This window comes from Piliocolobus tephrosceles, chromosome 21 (genome assembly GCF_002776525.5).
Source record: "Piliocolobus tephrosceles isolate RC106 chromosome 21, ASM277652v3, whole genome shotgun sequence".
Classification (NCBI taxonomy): domain Eukaryota; kingdom Metazoa; phylum Chordata; class Mammalia; order Primates; family Cercopithecidae; genus Piliocolobus; species Piliocolobus tephrosceles.
The window spans coordinates 9,885,393-9,902,094 of NC_045454.1; the positions used below are offsets into that span (position 1 = coordinate 9,885,393).

The window sequence follows — 16,702 nt, forward strand, 5'->3', positions numbered from 1 at the left end:
GAGAAGAGGCCTTGAGGGGCGAGTTCACCTGGAAGGGGGAGGGGCCAAATGGAGCTGAGGGGCGGGGCCGGGGAGGAAAATTGTGTGTGGGCGGGGCCAACCTGAAATAGGACAACCCCCCGAGGGGCGGGGCCATCTGGAAGGGGCAGGGGCTGAAGGGAGCTGAGGAGCGGGGCCTGGGAAAGATTGCGTGTGGGCGGGGCCACCTGGAATGGGGAGGTGCCGAGGGGCGGGGCTGGCCGAGGACCGGACGTGCTGATGGCGGGGCCATCTGAAAGGGGCGGGGCTAGAGGAAGGTAAATTGCAGGCAGCAGCATCACCTGAAAGGAGTGGGCCCTACTGGAGGTAGGTGATGTCAGGGAGAGGTCACTGGTGAGGTCCAGGTCTAGGTAAAGGGCTCCCAAAAGATAGAGAATCATCTGAATGGGGAGAAGTCTGGCCTAGTGTATGCTTGATAAAGGGGTGGAGCTTACCTCTTGTTTTTACTTTTTATTTTGAAATAATTATAGATTCAAGGAAGTTGTGAAAATAGTATATCCGTCTTCCCCTAATGGTGACATCTTATGTAGTCCCAATATCGAAACCAGGAAATTGACATCAGTACAGTTCTGTTGACTAGATTACAGACCTTGCTCAATTTTCACCAGTTTTTGTGTGTGTGAGTGTGATTGTGTATCTGTGTGCCTGTGCAGTTTGATCCCTTGTATAGATTTGTGTAACCTCCATCATAATTGTGATATAGAACAGTTCCCTCTCCACATAAGAACTCCCCAGGCCCCTGGCAACCACTAATGTGTTCACCATCTCTAGTTTTGTCGTTTGGAGAGTGTTATGTAAATGGAATCATATATTATTAGGATGTGACCTTTTTTCCACTCTGCACAATGCCCTGGAGATCCACCCAAGTTGTTGCTTGTATCAGTGCTCTGTTTCTTTTTATCACTGAGTACTGTTTCATCCTCACTTGATATTTTTCCTGTCATTTCTTCATTTTGGTAACTGCTTTATTGAGATATAATTCACAAACCATACAGTTTGCCTATCTAAAGTGTACAAGTCAGTGGGTTTTAGTTTTTGCACTGAGTTGTGCAGTTATTACCATGATCGATTTTAGGATATTTTTATCACCCCCCGAAAAAAATTCCCATACCTTTTATCCACCATTCATTTCATTTTAACCCTGAACAATATTCCACCATATGGTATTCCAGTAATTAGGGAACTAGTTCCCTAAGGGTAGACGTTCCACCAGTTTCCAGTCTTTTCTTATTACAGTTGGTGCTGCAGCAGGTAACTTTGTGCCTCACTTGGTCCACCTGTGAGGGTCTCTGTGGGCCAAATACACAGAAGTGGGGTTGCCATTCTGATAGAGATGCCAGGTGGTCCTCCAGAGGCATCAACCAGTTTGTTTCCCCCAACTCAGCAGTACACGGAGTTGAGGAGCCAGCCTTGAGTACCGTGGTAAGGAGGAAGGAACGTGGGCTTTGGAGCCAGCCGCACCGGGGTTTGAAGCTTTGCCTGAACCCCAGCTGTGTCCCCCTGTCCTCAGTGCCTTCATCTATGAGGTGGGGGTGATCACACCTGTCTTGGAGGGCTGACCTGAGGATTGAGGGTATTTGAGAATGTGATCAGCCTGTCAGGCATAGAGCAGGCTTCCCAGTAAACGCTTAGTTCTTTCTCCTTCCCTTGCAACTCAGTCTGGTGGTTAAGAGGTGAGCTGTGGAGCAGGCAGACACCTGGGGTAGAACGTACTAGAGATGCAGGTTAAGTTCCTTTAAGAACCCCTCTGTGCCTTAGTTTCTGTGACAGAGTTGTGGAGAGTCAGTATAATTGAGAATGTAAAGTACCTAGCCAGGTGAGCGCTCAGCAGTGGTCGTAATGGTTTTCTCCTTTGCCCTCAGGATTTTGATGGCTAAGTCCCTAACCTGCTTTCTTTGTGAACTGTTTGGTTGAAGCATTGCGTACTTCCTGCTCCTCAGCTAGCCCTGAGAAACCTTGTTTGGAAGTTGCTGAGTTTGTTTTTTTCTTTTGTTTGTTTGTTGTTGTTGTTTTTTTTGAGATGGAGTCTCGCTCTGTCGCCCAGGCTGGAGTGCAGTGGCACAATCTCGGCTCACTGCATCCTCCGCCTCCTGGGATCAAGTGATTCTCTTGCCTCAATCTCCTGAGTAGCTGGGATTACAGGCACCTACCACCATACCTGGCTAATTTTTGTATTTTTAGTAGAGACGGGGTTTCACCATGCTGGCCAGGCTGGTCCCGAACTCCTGACCTCGTGATCTGCCCGCCTCAGCCTCCCAGAGTACTAGAATTCCAGGCATGAGCCATGGTGCTGGCCTACTGAGTTTTTTGATTCCAAGATTGAGTTTGAGTTTCTGGTGCCAACATGTGGCAGCCAAGGCTGTGGAGAGGAGTGGAGACTTAGAGGCATGTGGTGCGGGACGGAGAGTACTGATTCCAGAAAATGGAAGGGAAGCCCATGGGTTGAAGATTCCTGTGCAAAGGAAGGGAAAGTCAAAAAAACCATTCCTGTTGCCCGGGTTGGTCTCAACTCAGACAATCCATGCAGAGGTCCTGCTAGTACTTTTTAAAAAAAATACTCATAATGGAAGGAAATACAGTGTAAATGATTATAAGGTGTAATTTATTTTCTTCCATTATAAATATTAAAGATATAGAAAATATATAATTTTTTATATGTTTAATATTTATAATGGAAGAAAAGGCTCAGTTCCAATAGGAAGTTTACAAGAATAAAGTCGTAATTTCTTTCCTGTCAAACTTGAGTTCTGCTCTTGGACTTCTGGGTTCTGTGGACCCCAGATTAAGAACGCTTTCTTTTTTTCTTTTTTTTTTTTTTTTTGACAGAGTGTTACTCTGTTGCACAGGCTGGAGTGCAGTGGCGTGATCTCACTGCAACCTCCGCCTCCAGGGTTCAAGTGATTCTTCTGCCTCAGCCTTCCCAGTAGCTGGGATTACAGGTGCCAGCCACCACACCTGGCTAATTTTTGTATTTTTAGTAGAGACGAGGTTTCACCATGTTGGCCAGGCTGGTCTCGAACTCCTGACCTCAAGTGATCCACCCGCCTGGGCCTCCCAAAGTGCTGGGATTATGGGCGTGAGCTACTACGCCCGGCCTAGGAACCCTTTCATCAGCGTTACTCTAAACTGTGGAAGCCCCAGTGACTGTTACTGATTTCATTAAATAATAGACTTTAAAAAAGTATATAATTTTTAAAAATATATTTTGAAGGGGTAATGGATTCTGATTGTTCTGCCTGCAAAAACATGTGTGTTAAAAAAAATCTCCCTCCAGTGTCTGTCCCTCCTCAGGCGACAGCATCACCAGTTTTTTGTCTTCCAACAGAGATGCTCTGTGCATATACAAGATATGTGGATACATTTACAGTCTTTCTTTCTTTTTCTTTTTCTTTTTTCTTTTTTTTTCGAGATGGAGTTTCACTCTTGTCCAGACTGGAGTGCAGTAGCACAATCTTGGCTCACTGCAGCCTTCGCCTTCCGGGTTCAAGCGATTCTCCTGCCTCAGTCTCCAGAGTAGCTGGGATTACAGGCGCTCGCCACTGCGCCTGGCTAATTTTTGTATTTTTAGTAGAGATAGGGTATTGCCATGTTAGCCAGGCTGGTCTTGAGCTCCTGACCTCAGGTGATCCATCCATCTTGGCCTCCCAAAGTGCTGGGATGACAGGCGTGGGCCACTGTGCCTGGCCTATAGTCTCTCTCTTTTACACAGTACAGTAGCACACTCTGTGATATTCTGCCCTTTGCTTGAAATAAACAGCATACCTTAGAAATTGCCCAACAGCTAATTTATGTAGACCAGCGGGTATAATTTTATAAGCTTCCACAGTTGTTTTAGGGAATTATGTCATCACCTTAAAACAATTTTTCACTAACCTTTAAACTTCAAAAAAAAACCCATTTCAGGTCCTCAGTCTATTCTTCATGTTAGATGAAAAACAGTCTTCTTATGGTAAAGGAGGCCTCTTAATTTCTGATTTGTAAGTTTTATTCTAAACCAGTAAGTCTCACTAGCAAATTATTTTGGTTCATAAAAACAAGAGTTTCTTCTTAAAGGGAAAATTCATGTTTCTGGGTTTTTTTTTTTTTTTTCCTTTCTGAAAGAAAGGGTTTTATGTGTTTGGATCTCTGCACAACCAGTCACCTCAACAAGTGTTTGGATTTCTGTTCCAGAAGCAGCTGACAGACGAAGAAAAGTGCTGGACAGGAAGGGAGAATTCTGGCGCCAACATGCAGCGAAGTATCATGTGAGGACCCTCCCTTGCCCCTGAGTCTTTCATTCTCCAAGTCCTCTGGTTCTTTCTGTAAATCTGTACCAAAAAAAGAAAAACCCTTACGTTAGATTTTGAGTTGGAATTTCTAGGAGTCAAGTAGTAAGGAAAATGAGCCGTGGGATATGGAAGACGGTATATTGAACCACTCCTTTTAGTTGCAAGGAACAGAAACCCACCCCGGCGGTTCTCAGTCAGCAGCAGTTTTGCTCCCCAGGGAACATCTGGCAGTGTCTGGATATTTTTTTTTTTTTTTTGAGATAGAGTCTCGCTCTGTCACCCAGGCTGGAGTGCAGTGGCACAGTCTCGGCTCACTGCAACCTTCGCTTCCTGGGTTCAAGCGATTCTCCTGCCTCAGCCTCCTGAGTAGCTGGGATTACAGGTGCGCGCCACCACGCCTGGCTAATTTTTGTATTTTCAGTAGAGGCAGGGTTTCACCATGTTGGTCAGGCTGGTCTGGAACTCCTGACCTCGTGATCTACCTTCCTCAACCTCCCAAAGTGCTAGGATTCCAGGCGTGAGCCACTGCGCCCAGCCAGTGTCTGGAGATATTTTTGGTTGTTACAACCTAGGGACACAGGGTTTGCTGTTGGCATCTAGTGGCTAAAAGCCAGGCATGCTGCTAAACATCCTTTAGTTCATAGGACAGCCCCCCAAAAACACAGAACCATCAGGCCTAACGTCAGTAGTGTCTAGGTTGAGAAACCTCGTGTTAATGCAGTCTGGCTTCAGGAAGACAAGAAAGGGCGTGACTTGACTTATGTCATTGAAACCTGCTGGAGTACACAGCCTCAGGCTTGGTTCCATCCAGTTGCCAAAACTTTCTCCCTGGAAATCTGTCTCTCTCCATTGTTCAGCTCTGCTGTCCTTGAGGTTGTCCTCACCCTCAGGCAGGCTCTCCCCTGGTTAAGCCTCCCCGTGGAAAGAGGGTGTTAGAGCCCAGTTTCACTGGCCCAGCTCGGGCCACATACCTATCCCCGAACCGGCCACGGGGATGCAGCCTGAGTCACGTGTCCACCCCTGGTCACGAGCAAAAGGGCCAGTGCACTCAAATCGTGCGTACTGAGAGAGTGTGGGGTAAGAAGCATCCCAAGAGGAAAACGGAGGGGCTGTTACCAGCCGGAGAAAGTGGATGGTAGAGAGACCCAGACCTGGGCATCCGTCCCAGAACCCTGGGAGGCGGTGAGTGGCTTACGCAAATCCTGGGTTCCATTTTTCTGCCGTGATAAGGAATCTGGGGATTGTCTCTCCAGGGCTGATGATGCCTTCAGTTGCTTTGTGTCCCTTGCTTTTGCATGCTTTTCCTTTTCTTTTTGAAGATTAAATACACTTCTTATTCTGCAATAATTTTAGAGATACAGGAAAGTTGCACAGACAGTACAGAGAGGTCCTGTACCCTCGCCCAGTTTCCATTGCCAGTTGGCATCTGGTGGCTAAAAGCCAGGCATGCTGCTAGACATCCTTCAGTTCATAGGACAGCCCCCCGACAGCACGTTGCTACGATCATACATGACTACGATCCATTTCTCACCACGGAGGAACCAACGTCAGTACATTACTCTTAACTCTGTATTTTATTATTCAGATTTCACCAGATTTTTTTTGTTTTAAATGCCCTTTTCTATTCCAGAGTTCAATTCAGGGTACCATGTTGCATTTAATCATCACGTCTCAGTCTCCTCTGGGTGGCAGTTTCTCCGAGTTTCCTTGTTTTGTATGACGTTTGTCAGTCTTGGGGAACACTGAACAGGCATCCTGTAGAATTGTCCCCGGTGTTGCTATACGCAGTGTTATTCTCATAATTACACTAGGGTTATGGGCTTTTGGAAAGATACCACCAAAAGATGCTGGCTGGTGTCAGGCGCATGTAAGGTTCCTGTGGCATCGCTGGTGAAGCTAACCTTCATCGCTTGGTTAGGGGAGTGCTGGTCAGACCTCTCCACTATAAAGTTCCTAATTTTCCTCTCAGCACTCTGTTCTTAGGAAGAAGCCCCCTTCTAGGCAATCTCTAATGAGTTAGTTGAAAAGTGCCTTACTTTATATTTTTCAGAGCACTGCACGCCTTCCAACGTTTTTTTTGAGACGGAGTCTTGCTCTGTCACTCAGGCTGGATGGAGTGCAGTGGCACGATCTTGGCTCACTGCAAGCTCTGCCTCCCAGGTTCACGCCATTCTCCTGCCTCAGCCTCCCAAGTAGCTAGGACTACAGGCGCCCGCCACCACGCCCAGCTAATTTTGTTTTTGTATTTTTAGTAGAGATGGGGTTTCACCATGTTGGCCAGGATGGTCTCGATCTTCTGACCTCATGATCCGCCCACCTCAGCCTCCTCAAAGTGCTGGGATTATAGGCATGAGCCACCGTGCTCAGCCCCAACATTTTATATTTAATTGTTTGCTTACTATTTGTGTCCTTCACCAGAGTGTCAACTGCTTGAAGGCAGGAACTTCATGTGTCTGGGTCACCGCCAAACCCCTCAGGCCCAGAACAGGCCCTGGCACATAATAAGTGCTTAGTTAGGCCGGGCACAGTGGCTCACGCCTGTAATCCCAGCACTTTGGGAGGCAGGTGGATCACCTAAGGTCAGGAGTTCGAGACCAGCCTGACCAACATGGTGAAACCCCCTCTCTACTAAATAAAAAAAAATTAGCCAGGTTTGGTGGCAGCCGCCTGTAATCCCAGCTACTTAGGAGGCTGAGGCAGGAGAGTTGCTTGAATCCGGGAGACATAGGTTGCAGTGAGTCAAGATTACGCCACTGCACTACAGCCTGGGCAACAAGAGTGAAAACTCCATCTAGAAAAAAAAATGTTTTTTAGGCTGGGTGTGGTGGCTCATGCCTATAATCCCAACGCTATGGGAAGCCAAGGTGGGCAGATCACTTGAGGTCAGGCATTTGAGACCAGCCTGGCCAACATGGAGAAAACCCATCTCTACCAAAAATATGAAAAAAATTAGCCGGGTGTTGTGGCGGGCACCTGTAATCCCAGCTACTCGGGAGACTGAGGCAGGAAAATTGCTGTAACCCGGGAGGTGGAGCTTGCAGTGAGCTGAGATCACGCCACTGCACTCCAGCCTGGGCAACAGAGCGAGACTCCATCTCAAAAAAAAAAAAAAAAAAAAAAAGTTAAAAAGTGCTTAGTTGATATTTGTTGAATGAAACTTGGGATGTATCGTATCTTGCAAAAAGTAACGGCAGAAAAATAAGTAGTGTTGTCTCCTCTGTCTGAGTCTGAGTGTCCTTATCAGTTAGGTTAAAGGGCTTGTTTGAAATTCTCTGTTATGTGCTGAGATGGGAAATGGTATTAGAAGTTATAGAATGCAGCATAGATAGGCAGGGTGTTGGAGCCGTTATTCTTCTTTTTTAATCCCCTTTTATGCTCCTCTAGGTCATTCTTCCACCCCAAGAAAGAGGGTAAAGCGAAGAAGCCTGAGAAGGAGGCATCCAACAGCAGCAGAGAGACGGAGCCCCCTCCGAAGTACGTCACAGGGCTGGGATATGGTGAATTTTTTCCTTTAGCAGTCAGGATTCTCTTGGTTGCAAGTGTACAAACCTAATGCAAAATGTGTTGGGACCCGAAAGATTTTTTCAGCCAGGCAGCCGGAAGTCCAAGAGCAAGAGCAGCTGCAGGCACAGCTGGATCCAGGGCCTCGGAGTTGCCCATTGGTCTCTGTTTCTGCAGATCTTGGCTTCGTTCTGCAACCAGACATTCTCCATGATGCAGAGAAGCTGGCCGCTGGCCACTGGCCACATCTTAATGCTGAAGACAGCAATACTCTTTTTTTTTGAGATGGAGTCTCGCTCTTGCCCAGGCTGGAGTGCAATGGCGTGATCTCGGCTCACTGCACTCCAACCTGGGTGACTGAGCGAAACTCCATCTCAGAAAAACAGAAGGTTTCCCAATAGATGCTGGAGACCAGTGGAGCCTTAGGCAGGGACTCCATTTGCTCCTCAGCATCACCCATCACAGGGCAGACACTCCGAAGGCCTCCAGAGATGTGTGATGGGTGGGTGAGTGGATGAGTGGGCAGGTGGATGGATGCATTGATGGATGAAATGATGAGATTTGCTGAGGAGGCAACTAGAGAATGTTCATTGGATGCTTGAAAGGAAGGGAAGGAAACAGCAAAGAAACCAGGGTGTTTGTGAGCAGTGACCCCACTCTGCCTGCTGTAGTCGCCCCTTTACACCCCCATTTCCCCACCTTCCAGGGCGGCACTGAAAGAGTGGAATGGAGTGGTGTCCGATAGTGACTCTCCAGTGAAGAGGCCAGGGAGGAAGGCGGCCCGGGTCCTGGGCAGCGAAGGGGAAGAGGAGGATGAAGCCCGTAGCCCTGCTAAAGGCCAGGTAGGTCCCCGTCAGCCTGCCCATTTTTACCCGAAGAAACTAATTCCCATTAGCCTTTGGAACAGAGCGCAGCAGCTGTGGAGGAGGATTCTGGAGAAATTGCCTGGGAGAAGTGGATGTGTTTCCTGGTTGTGTCAAGTGCAGACAGCCTGGTCCTAATTGCCCCTGCCCTAGGCCTCGGGTGGTCTCCTTCACCAAGTAACGTCTTGGGTGCCTCGCCTGTAACATGCAGCTCCTGATAACGCCTTCCTTATAGGGTGACTGGGAAGATGAAATGAGTTCATTTACGTACAGATCTGAGAATAGTGCCTGATGTAAAGTAAGGGCTCAGGGCCCAGCGCAATGGCTTACGCCTGTAATCCCAACACTTTGGGAGGCCATCGTGGGAGGATCACTTGAGGCCAGGAGTTCGAGACCAGGCTGGGCAACATAGCGAGACCCCATCTCTAAAAAAAAATGTTTTAAAAATTAGCCAGGTGTGGTGGCACATGCATGTGGTGCTAGCTACTTGATAGACTGAGGCAGGAGGATCGCTTGAGCACAGGAGTTCAAGGCTTCAGTGAACTACGATTGCACCACTGCACTCCAGCCTGGGTAACAGAGCAAGACCTTGCCTCAAAAATAAAGCAAAAAAAAAATAAGGGCTCAAAAGTGTATCTAGCCTCTCCTGTGGTCAGAGGGCTTTTTAACTTCTCCAAAAACTTTGGATCACTCTCTTCCCCTGTTTAAGTCATTTAATGCTTGTTCATTGCTTTGTGGATGATGTCCAAAGCACAGTGCTGCTTATTCTGTCAGTGGTGAGGTCAGGTCCTGTGACTCCCTGCCCAAACCCCCTGGTATTACCACCACAGGCCAAAGCCAGGCCTTGTGGGAACCTACCAGGCCCCTCCTGCTCCTCCTCTCTTCCCCCTGTCCATCACATCTGCAGCTGCATCGACAGCTCTTCCTCAGCTCGCTCCGTCCTGGCTTTCCACACTCACCAGGTGCACTTCCACGTCTGGGCCACTACCTCTTTTCCCCGCCTAAAACTCTTTCCCAGATACACACCTGGCTCAGTCCCCTGCTTTCTTCCATGCTTTGCTCAGATACCACTTTCTCAGTGAAACTTTCCTCACCTTATATTAGCTTCCCATTTGCTGCCGTAACAATTGACCATAAACGCAGTGGCTTCAAACAATGCCAGTTTATTGTCTTACAGTTTGGGAGTCGTGAGTCTGAAATGGGTTGCACTGGGCTAAAATCAAGGTGTCAGCAGGTCTGCGTTCATTTCTGGGGGCTCTAGGGGAGAATCCAGGAATTGCCTTTTGCAGCCACCAGGGATCCCCTTTTCTCCATTTTCAAAGCAAGTGTCTGGGCGCAGTGGCTCACGCCTGTAATCCCAGCACTTTGGGAGGCCGAGGCAGGCGGATCACGAGGTCAGGAGATGGAGACCATCCTGGCTAACACGGTGAAACCCCATCTCTATCGAAAATACAAAAAATTAGCTGGGCGTGGTGGCAGGCGCCTGTAGTCCCAGCTACTCGGGAGGCTGAGGCAGGAGAATGGCTTGAACCTGGGAGGCGGAGCTTACAGTGAGCTGAGATCACGCCACTGCACTCCAGCCTGGGCAACACAGCGAGACTCTGTCTCAAAAAAAAAAAAAAAGCACATGGCATTGCCTCCTTCTGTGTCTTTCTTCTGTGGCCACATCTCACCCTGACTTTCCTCTCCTGCCGCCCTCTTCCACTTGGAAGGCCCCTGTGCCTATATCAGGCCCACCTGGATAGTCCAGGATAATCCTGCTATCGGAAGGTCCACTGATTAGCAACCTCAATTACTCTTTGCCATGTAACCTAACATATGCCCAGGGTCCAGGTATTAGGACAGAGATCTCTTTTGGAGCTTGGACTTTACCCTGAGGCTTCTGGGGAACTGGAAAGAGTTTTGGGCAGAAGAGAGGCAGAGATCGTTTAGTCCTGGGCAGTGTTTACAATATTCCTCTGGCCACGCGCGGTGGCTCACGCCTGTAATCCCAGCACTTTGGGAGGTCGAGGTGGGTGGATCACGAGGTCAGGAGTTCGAGAGTAGCCTGGCCAACATAGCGAAACCCCGTCTCTACTAAAATACAAAAATTAGCCAGGCATGGTGGCACGGGCCTGTAGTCCCAGCTACTCGGGAGACTGAGGCAGGAGAATCGCTTGAACCCAGAGGCGGAGGTTGTGGTGAGCCGACATCGTGCCACCGCACTCCAGCCTGAACAACAGCGTGAGACTCCATCTCAAAAAAAAAAAAAATTCTCTGAGACCTCTATCTCCATCACGGTCTCAATGGGAGACAGAAACCATACCAGTGATTTGAACAGAGGGAGTTTAAAGGATGGTCACTAGGTGTGCAGGTGTTAAATAGGTAACTGAAGGGGTAAAGAGAGAACTAACTCTAAGGCATCATGGAGGTAGCAACTGCCAGGTGCAGTGACCGTCCCTGTGGCTTTGGAGCTGAAATTCACACCTCTGATGGGACTGCTGGCAGTTCTCTGAGCTTAGAGAAGGTGCCTCAAGAGCCTGGAACTCTGATCTTTCAGGAAGGGAGCACTGGGTGGGAGATGCCAGTGTCTCTGATCAGGTACCACGTGGCAAGCCCCGTGAGTATTAGAGAAAACTGTCAGTGGGATCCAGCAGCTGAGCCCCCAGGTGGAGAGAAGCCAGCTATGCCTCCAATCATGCAGTGCCCTCTAGTTCCCGCCATTGGCACTGCCTGATGTCGAGGTGGTGCCAGAGCAAGAAGGAGATTTGTGGAGTCCCAGTCCTGGCATCACGGGGGAGACTGGACAGTGACAGGTTTGGAGCTGAGAGAATATCACTTAATAACTGGCACAGGGTCCTGTAAGAAGAGAAGTGAGTGATTGAAACCGAGGCACAGTAGCAGTGGCTCAGGCAAGATGCCAACTTATTTTTCTCGCTCATGAGTGCAGAGTCCGGGATTCATGTGACAGTCTCACAGGGTGAGAGGCCCAGGCTTCCTCTGTGCTGTCGTCTGCTCTCTGTAGATGCCCTTGTCCCTGTGAACATCCGTATTCCACCAACAGGAAGAAGAGGGCACCCACTCAACATTAAGTGGATGTTATTTGAACCAAGAAATGCATGTTAGTCCATTTCGTATTGCTATAAAGGAATACTTGAGAGCAGTTAATTTATAAAGAGGTTGATTTTGGTCCACAGTCCTGCAGGCCGTACAAGAAGTATAACGCCAGCATCTGCTCCTGGGCCTCAGGATGCTTCCAGTCACGGTGGACGGTGGAGGAGGAGCAGGTGTGTCACATGGCGAGAGAGGCATTTTAAACAACAGCCCTCATGTGAACCAGTAGAGGGAGAACTCGGTTCCTACCACAAGGAGGGTACCAGCCATTCATGAGGGATCTGCCCGCATGACCCAAATGCCTCCCACCACGTCATACCTCCAACATTGGAGACCAGATTGCAACATGCGACCTGGAGGGAACAAACATCCAATCTGCATGGAGAGAAGGCCAGGCACGGTGGCTCACGCCTGTATTTTCAGTGCTCTAGAGGCCAAGGTGGGAGGATCGTTTGAGCTCAGGAGTTTGAGACCAGCCTGGCCAACATGGTGAAACTCCATCTCTATAAAAAATACAAAAATTAGCTGGGCATGGTGGCGTGCACGTGTTATCCTAGCTGCTCGGGAGGCTGAGGCAGGAGAATTCCTTGGACCTGGGAGGCAGAGATTGCAGTGAGCCGAGATCGCGCCACTGCACTGGAGCCTCGGTGACAGAGTGAGACCCTGTCTCAAAAAAAAAAAACTATACGAAGAGGTGTATATCATTTCTCCTGACATCCTGTTGTGTAGAGCTGGCCAACATAGTGAGACCCTGTCTCTACTAAAAATACAAAAATTAGCCAGGCATGGTGGTGCAGGCCTGTAGTCCCAGCTACTCGGGAGGCTGAGGCAGGAGAATCGAAGATTCTGTTACTGCAGAAAACAGAAGTGCTGTGGGGGTCCTTGATGGGACCATGATCCTGCACTGGAGGGCGGGATGATGGCCCAGGTGACGAGACCAGACCTGGGTTAGGGCTGAGAGCATAAGGTCGGAGAGGAGGGTAGACTCAGAGAGAGGTTTCAGTCCCCTCTACTCTCAACTTTTGGGAAATGGAGTCCCTCCTTCCCCACTCACTCTAGAACTGTTCTTTCCTCTTCCAGAAGCCTGCCCCGGACTGCTCACAGGTCTCCACGCCCCGTCCTGCCACATCTCCTGAAAACAGCGCTTCCCTCTCTGACACCTCTCCCACGGACAGCTCCCCATCAGGGATCCCGAAGCGTCGCACAGGTGAGAACACACGGGCCACTGCCCCTTCAGTTGCTTGCCTTTGTTTGTTTGTTTGTTTGTTTTTTGAGACGTAGTCTTGCTCTGTTGCCCAGGCTGGAGTACAGTGGCGAGATCTCGGCTCACTGCAACCTCTGCCTCCTGGGTTCAAGCGATTCTCCTGCCTCCTTCTCCTGAGTAGCTGGGACTACAGGAGCGTGCCACCGTGCCTGGCTAATTTTTGTATTTTTAGTAGAGACGGGGTTTCACTATGTTGGCCAGGTTGGTCTTGAACTCCTGACCTCAGGTGATCCACCCACCTCAGCCTCCCAAAATGCTGGGATTACAGGCGTGAGCCACCGCACCGGCCAGTCGCCTGCCTTTCTCGCCGCTTGGATTTCCATCCAGGGGAGTCATCCTTATGACAGTGGTGGTCTCAGTGTTGTGGTTAAGAGCACAGGTCCACCGTCCACTGGCTGTGTGACCTGGGACAAATGACCAAGCTTCTCTGAGCTTAGGTTGCTTTATCTGTAGAGATGATGATAATGGCAGCACCTACCGCACAGAAATATCTGAGTTAGAAGATAGCACGTGTAAGCTGCTCAGAACTGGGCCCAGCCCTCAGTCAGGGCTCAGTCATTGTGGTTATAATTATGTGCTGAGATGGAGGCCTCACAGCTCATGTGGGAACACAAACGTGGGGCCATGGCTCAAGGGAGACTTCCAGAAGAGAGGCTCACCAAACTGAGCCCTTTAGGACAAAGAAGAGGCAACCAGCAAAGGAGGAGGGGAGCATGCTAGGCAAGGGAATATATAAATTGAGAAGGCCTGGGAGCCGCTCAGGGCCTGGCGTGCTGGCGTGTAGAGGGCAGGACTGGGGACGGTGAGCAATGAGGTGAGAAGGTCCTGGAAAGCCAGCCTGGGGAACAGCATCTTTGTCCTAAGAGGGAGTGGGAATGTTTGCTGTGGGGGAAGAACAGGGCGAGAGACCCACACGTAACGCGGGGCAACGTGAGCCCTTGCTGTCCGGTCCGGCCTGCTGAGCGCTTTAGCGTGGTGAGTGTGACGGAGGAGCTGAATCTTTCATGTTAGATCCTTTCAGTTGAATTTACATTTGAAAGCTAATATGCGATTCAGTGAGTAAAGACTTGGCACTTTTTCCACGTAATTTTGGAACAGCTTTGGTATGTGAATAGCCGTACGTTTTATGAAACCTGCACAGACCATGTTTCCGATGAAAAATTTGGTGTCCAACTTGAGATGTGCAGTGAGTTCATTGGATTTTGAAGACCTAGCATGAGAAAAGAATGTTGGAATCATACTATTTTAGATGTGTTGAGCAACATAGATTCTTCAAACCAAGTTCAACCTGGTTTTTCCCGCTTTTTATTAACCTGGCTGCGAGAAAGCTTAAGGTTACATACATGGCTTGCCAGATCTTTCCATTGCACGACGCTGGGTGACGCAGGGTACTCTGGGAGCTCAGAAGTCAAGCAGCCCGGGGAAGGTGATGGCTGAGCCGCCTTAGAAGATGGATTGGAGTTGGCTATGTTGAGAAAGGACAGATGCACGTGTCTCAGACAAGAAAGGCGCATGCAGAGGCCTCGAGATGGGACCAACACGGCATGTTTGGGGCCTCTCGTCTACTTCCTTGTTTCTGGAGAATCAGATGCGATCTGAGGAGCAGGGAAAGTTCGAGGATAGCACGTGGTGAGAGGTGAGCTAGAGAGGAGAGTGGGGGCTGGATCTCAAAAGGTCTTGCACGCCCAGCTAAGGAGCCTGGGCTTCGTGCTGCAGATCCTGGGAGCCACAGAAGGGCTGTGAGCCGGGGAGGCAGGTTCATCCCTGAATGAAAGGTGGCCATAAGGAAGTTACAGTGTGGCTGAGGGCATGCTGGGAGCTCCGGGTGGACGCTGAGGTTGGCCCTGGGGGTGCGTCAGGGGATTGTGTTCAGAGGGGACATTGAGCTGGGTCCCAAATCGCATATGCTGAGGCCGGGAGGGGTGACACGGCTGGGTGTGTCTGGAAACGCCCCAGTTTAGCAGTGATATCAAAGAAGGTGGAGTTATGTGGTGTGGGAAGGGTTAGAAGGTCAGATGAAGAGAGATTAGGTAGGATCGGGGTAGACATCAAAAGACTTTATCCTGGATACAGCAGAGAATATGGAGTCATGGAAGGGTTTTGAGCAGGGAGAGACAGTGCCTGCCATGCTGATAGAAGGTTGAAGGAGCCACCGGGGGCCGGGAGACCAGGGACCAGGTGGCGCAATGGCCACCATGGGATATAACAGTGAAGCTGCGTGTAACTGCCTTTGTGTGAGCTCTTCATCGAGGGTTAGTTAGGTTTAGTTAGTTTAGAGTCTTCTGGAAGCAGGCTCTGAAGCTCTGAAACAGGGATCCAAATGCAAGTAATTTGTTTAGGAGGTACAGGGAACAGAGGGTGATTCAGGGCAGGGGAGCAGCCAACACGGGATGGGCTGTTAGGTCGGCTACACGTTGGGCAGCTGGAGCTTAGTTTTGTGGAATTCTCTGGAGGACAGTGTCAATGCTCCAGAGTGATCCTCGAGATGCGAGGCAGCTGGGGTACTGATATACCAACTCCTGCCGATCATGGGGTGAGGGCCTCTCCTGGGGCTAGTTTATTCCCTGCCACTTCCAGACTTCCGAGGTTCCGGGGACGCTGTCTGGAACACGTGGAGGCAGTTAAGATCTGAGGGGAGCGGTGGGGAGCTCAGGGGACCTGCCGGAATCGGTACTGTGCCGAGTACATTACATCATTGTTTCCTTGTGGGGATTATTTCCATTCTGCAGTCGTGAGAGAGCAAATCACAGAGGAATTGAGTAACCTGCCCAAGGTCACACAGCCAGGAAGCAGCAGGGATTGAAGGGTGCGGCCTGCACTGGGGCAGTGGCTGTGTGCAGGCAGAGAAGGGGAGAGGGCCCAGAGCCTTCCAGGGGCTGCATCAGTGGGTCTGAGCTCTCTGGGATGGGAGCACACAAGCCAGCGAGGTCAGCTACACCAAGCCCTTTGCCTCCCCAGCTCGGAAGCAGCTCCCGAAACGGACCATTCAGGAAGTCCTGGAAGAGCAGAGTGTGGACGAGGACAGAGAAGCCAAAAGGAAGAAGGAGGAGGAAGGTGAGCCCCCAGGAGGAGAGAACTGTGCATGTGTGTGGTGGGGGATCCGCAAGGGCAGGGGCCTGAGAGCTCAGGATGTTCGGACCCTGCCGATTTGATGCCTGTGTCCAGGAACCCCAGGAATTCCACCTACCAATGTGGGGACTTTTGTTCTGAAAACATTGTGGGATATATCTGTTTGGACATCTTAATTTAGTCATAATTCAAGCACAGTTTCCCATTTTTATTTTCTGTTTTTATATTTATTTAATGGAAACTATTTTCTTCTAAATGATTTCCTTTTCCTTGTAAATTTTACCATAAAGCTGAGGTTCCCAAACTTTCTTAGTTCACAGCACCCTTGATGTCTTAGTAATTTTTTTTATGGAGCTCCTAGGCCAATACCTTATCAGTTCTATTGATTAAGTGGTTATGTCCAAACATCTAGTAGATACTATACATACATTGCAAAAAAAAGTAACATTTGTGTTTTGTTCTTTTTTTTTTTGAGATGGAGTCTCACTCTGTCACTCAGGCTAGAGTACAGTGGTACAGTCTGGGCTTACTGCAGCCTCCACCTCCCAGGCTCAAGTGATTCTCCCACCTCAGTTTCCCATGTAGCTGGGATTACAGACACCCAC

At 49.5% G+C, this 16,702-nt stretch overlaps 1 protein-coding gene across 3 annotated transcripts in view; it reads left to right on the plus strand.

Moving 5' to 3' along the window:
- LIG1 (DNA ligase 1) overlaps positions 1-16,702 on the plus strand; it is a 54,350-nt gene that overhangs the window by 610 nt on the left and 37,038 nt on the right. For 2 of the 3 annotated variants that reach the window (XM_023182720.2, XM_023182722.3), the window contains exons 2-6: positions 4,210-4,283; positions 7,692-7,781; positions 8,515-8,650; positions 12,845-12,971; positions 15,987-16,082. In XM_023182720.2, coding sequence (XP_023038488.1) covers positions 4,267-4,283; positions 7,692-7,781; positions 8,515-8,650; positions 12,845-12,971; positions 15,987-16,082 — 466 coding nt within the window. In that variant the 5' untranslated portion in view covers positions 4,210-4,266. Of the gene's footprint in view, positions 1-232; positions 346-4,209; positions 4,284-7,691; positions 7,782-8,514; positions 8,651-12,844; positions 12,972-15,986; positions 16,083-16,702 lie in introns of those variants that run through there. The other variant, XM_023182721.2, reaches the window with a different exon arrangement.